Source organism: Drosophila innubila, assembly GCF_004354385.1.
Source record: "Drosophila innubila isolate TH190305 chromosome 3R unlocalized genomic scaffold, UK_Dinn_1.0 2_E_3R, whole genome shotgun sequence".
NCBI lineage: Eukaryota > Metazoa > Arthropoda > Insecta > Diptera > Drosophilidae > Drosophila > Drosophila innubila.
The window spans coordinates 26,350,849-26,354,495 of record NW_022995380.1 but is presented as its reverse complement, the minus strand read 5'-3'; the positions used below and the strand labels follow the sequence as shown (position 1 = coordinate 26,354,495).

Below are 3,647 nucleotides of genomic sequence, written 5' to 3'. Positions count from 1 at the left end.
GAGATTGGATACATTTGAGAATCAGCAGCTAAAATTATCGTACAAGTACGAATTGCAGGAAATCCTCATTACCATCTATTTAATTTAAATATTAAATTGCAGACTGGCGTGTGTTTTTTGTGCACTTAACGTATCCAGCATTTATGAATAAATTATTTTTATATATCTCTGGAGAGTTCGAAGCTGGCCACGTACAGGTGCCAATTGATATCGAGCTTTCTGTTCGAATTTAATTAATTGAGAACTCATAAAAGCATTAAATAAGTATTAATTGTGAATGGAAAAGAGGAAGAAGTGACGAAAGCAGAACTCAGATGCATAAATAATGCATAAAAATGACGCTGTCAGTTATTTTTGACGAGGTGCTACCCTTTAAAAATAACCATAAAGTTACTTTTTTGTAATTTTAGTTTTGTTTAAATTATTAAACTGAATTTTACTGAATACGAAAGATATGTTGACCGTCAGAGATTGAATTAATTTTATACTTAATTGCTTTCATTATTTTATACCAGTAAATGAATCATTAACATTTTCTTGTTAAGGATATTGTAATTAAATTGCGAAGGCACTTGGTAATGGAGAAGTGTCCCATAACGTAACGTCGAAAAATAATAAAATATATGTTGTAAATAAAATATGTTTTATAGTTAACGAATACGAATCATGAAAATAAAGTAAGCTTCAATAAAGTACCCAATCACAGTAACAGATATTCCAAAGTCACAGTCACAGTGTTGACATATCGATAAGGTTTCGATAACTATCGGTTTAACCTAAAACCATTCATTAACACTTCCTTTTTTTTGCACGTCATTCCGTCGTTGTTTAAAGTTAATTTAAAGTAGCATTTAAAATCTGAAAATCAATTGACGATGTCTCGTGCATTAGGTAATCAAAAATAATATAAAGGTTTATTAATGCAAACATAAACTTACTGAACATTCTCTTTACTCTTAGATAAAAAGAATATGTCAAACGAACATTCTGATGCCAATTGGTAAGTTTTCAAAGAGAAAATATATTCAAAATATTCAAAAGTGATTTTATTTTTAGCGAAGAGAGTCGAAATGAGTTGTCGAGGGAGATTGTCCCTTCCACTTCCGTTAATGCAGTGCCCGGGATATGGATAGGGTGCAACCTTAGCAGTAGCAGCAGCGACAACGAGTGCGAGGGTGACGTCGAAAACGACAACGAAGAAGACGGGAACAGTAGCAGCGGCAGCGGGAGCGGGAGCGAGAGCGGCAGCGACAGTTCCTCGGACGATTCAGGAGATGCCTCTGAAAAGATAGCTGCAAATGATAGTGAAAATGCCGAGTCCGAGTCCGAAACTGAAGACGCTGTTGCCATTCAGGTGGCTGAGCATTTCAGGGAAAAGTTTAAGGACAAGCTGACCGCTGAGTTCAAGGCCGAGTTGCCAAAAATTGAAACTGATTTGACAAACAGTCATCCGATTCTTATACGAGTTCCGAACTTTATGCCCGTCGTGCTAGATGCCTACGAGGATCACACATATAGCAATTCAATTGCTCAAGATGACCTCAAAGACAATGAATCCCGAGAGGCTTTTATAACCAAACTGAAGACCACGGTGCGCTGGCGCGTCAGCCAAGACAAATCGACTGGAGCACTCTACAAGGAGTCCAATGCACGCTTTGTGCGCTGGTCCGATGGCTCTCAAACCTTTCACGTTGGCGGCGAGGCCTTCGATGTCATCCGTCATCCAGTAGCCAGTTGTCAGAATCAACTGTACATATGCCTGGGCAACTATTATCAGCAGCAGTGCTCCATCAAGGAGAAACTTACTCTGCGGCCCAAACTCGAATCGAACTTTGGCCTCAGTCATGTGCAGGGATTGCGTAAGCGTGCATTCTATAAGCCAATGAGTAACTGTGTCAAAATACTCACGGACCTTACCACCAATCCAGTACTTGATCGCGAGCGCAAGGCCAAAGAGGAGTGGGCCCAATGTCGGAAGGAAAAAGGTCAACAGCGTCGTGATCAGCTAAATCAACGTAAGCCAGTCGTGAAACCAATGAAACATTGCACTGCTGATGATTTTGAAGGAGACGCTCCAATGCAAGAGCCATATAATATCAATCTTGCAAATGGTTCCAGTGCTATATTTTCGAATGAAGCCAATTGCAACTCAGGAATTGGCATCATCAATCAATCAATTATGGAGGGGACCAAAAACGAGGCGGCAAATGACTTCGAGCCTAGCGATAACGATCTGGAAAACCTGTCTGATTAAATGATAATTCAATAAATTCCCTTTGGAATTTACCACTCTCGATATCCCTTCTAATTTGCTGTTTAATAATTCATCTTAAGAACATTTGATGCTCAATTGCATGCCATTTTCTCGCCTTTGCTTTAATTAATTATATGGTTCGGGATTGCTTGGATTTAATTTCTGAATTCCACTTCACTACGGCACGTTGACAGTCACACTGACATAGACAATTTGTTTAATATTAAACATTACAATGTGCTTAAGGAACCACAATTTGTAGTTTCCAGATCAAATGCAAACATATCACTCTGACAATTTAAATTTTAAAAATAGTTCCTCTTGTGTTTACATTTTATTTTTATATTTATAAATTATATATTACAATTCATTTTATATTAAAAATGTTGTCCATTGGAGACTTGTCCAGTTTTGTAGATTTTAATGCTAAGTAATAGTTAGTTGGTTTAAATGGAATTATGAGTCGATGTTAAGTACTTAAATAATAATGATAGTATTTATCCGATCGCAAAAAAAGTGTCTGTTAAGGATATGTACATATGCTTTATTTGCATTTTATTTCCTCTTAAAATTATATGTGCATAATACACACCGTATATGTTATATGTATATATAGTTGTATATCTAGGAGTATCTCGTTTTATACAAAATATTGATTTACATATATTATAGTACTCGTATGCAGTTCTAAACTTAATTGTTCCCTTGCAGCTTCCACCCTTTCAATCGAAAATACATGAGCCTATTTCAATATCACGTTTGTGTTTGTGATTGTCATTGTTGTTGATAATATTGCTATTGTTTACGTTACTGCTGTTGTTGTGCTCATGCATTCAAATGTAACACAGATACGCCTTAGCTTGTTAGGGGCTATAAACTAAACTGTCACCGATTTGGGTTGATTTTAGAGAGGGCTTAGGAGGTGGACCTGTCCAGGGTGCAAACTCTCCGCATGTGTTTGTCGACAAGCTTGTAAACAGTGTGTGCGGGTGTGTGTGGGTGTGTGGCCTGAGGTCGGAATGGGGTTTATAGGTTGCTTGTCCTTTGTGCTAATGCAATTTGGGGTCTGTGCAGCAAATGAACCTTGATTATGTGTTTATTAGACACCAATTTACGCCTATGCCTCAACTGGTGAATGTTGTCGTGGCTTTAGTCACATTGTATAGGCACCTGGTCATAATTCGAATTCGCTTCGCATTGTCATATTAAGTATTATTTGATTTCTTATCACGTTAATATTAATATCGACTGCATTGTGCATTGCCTAGCCAATAATATTACTTAAATAAGACAGCTTAGTTTGGATGAGACTTTAAACTGCTTACTAATTATGGCGACAACTTTGCTCGATAGTAAATCAAGAAGATACGAAAGTTACTGGATCGTAGGATAT

At 37.3% G+C, this 3,647-nt stretch overlaps 1 protein-coding gene across 1 annotated transcript; it reads left to right on the top strand.

Moving 5' to 3' along the window:
• Nucleotides 1-848: 848 nt before the first annotated feature.
• LOC117790250 (another transcription unit protein) lies at nucleotides 849-2,384 on the top strand. The gene is made up of 3 exons (XM_034629611.1): nucleotides 849-891; nucleotides 961-1,000; nucleotides 1,057-2,384. The coding sequence occupies exons 1-3, from the start codon at nucleotides 876-878 to the stop codon at nucleotides 2,252-2,254; spliced, it is 1,254 nt and encodes a 417-aa protein (XP_034485502.1). The 5' UTR covers nucleotides 849-875; the 3' UTR covers nucleotides 2,255-2,384.
• Nucleotides 2,385-3,647: the final 1,263 nt, after the last annotated feature.

Excerpts from the sequence above, each read along its gene's own strand:
- LOC117790250 (XM_034629611.1), top strand. Across the intron at positions 1,001-1,056 it reads GAACATTCTGATGCCAATTG|CGAAGAGAGTCGAAATGAGT; the intron begins GTAAGTTTTCAA and ends TTTTATTTTTAG.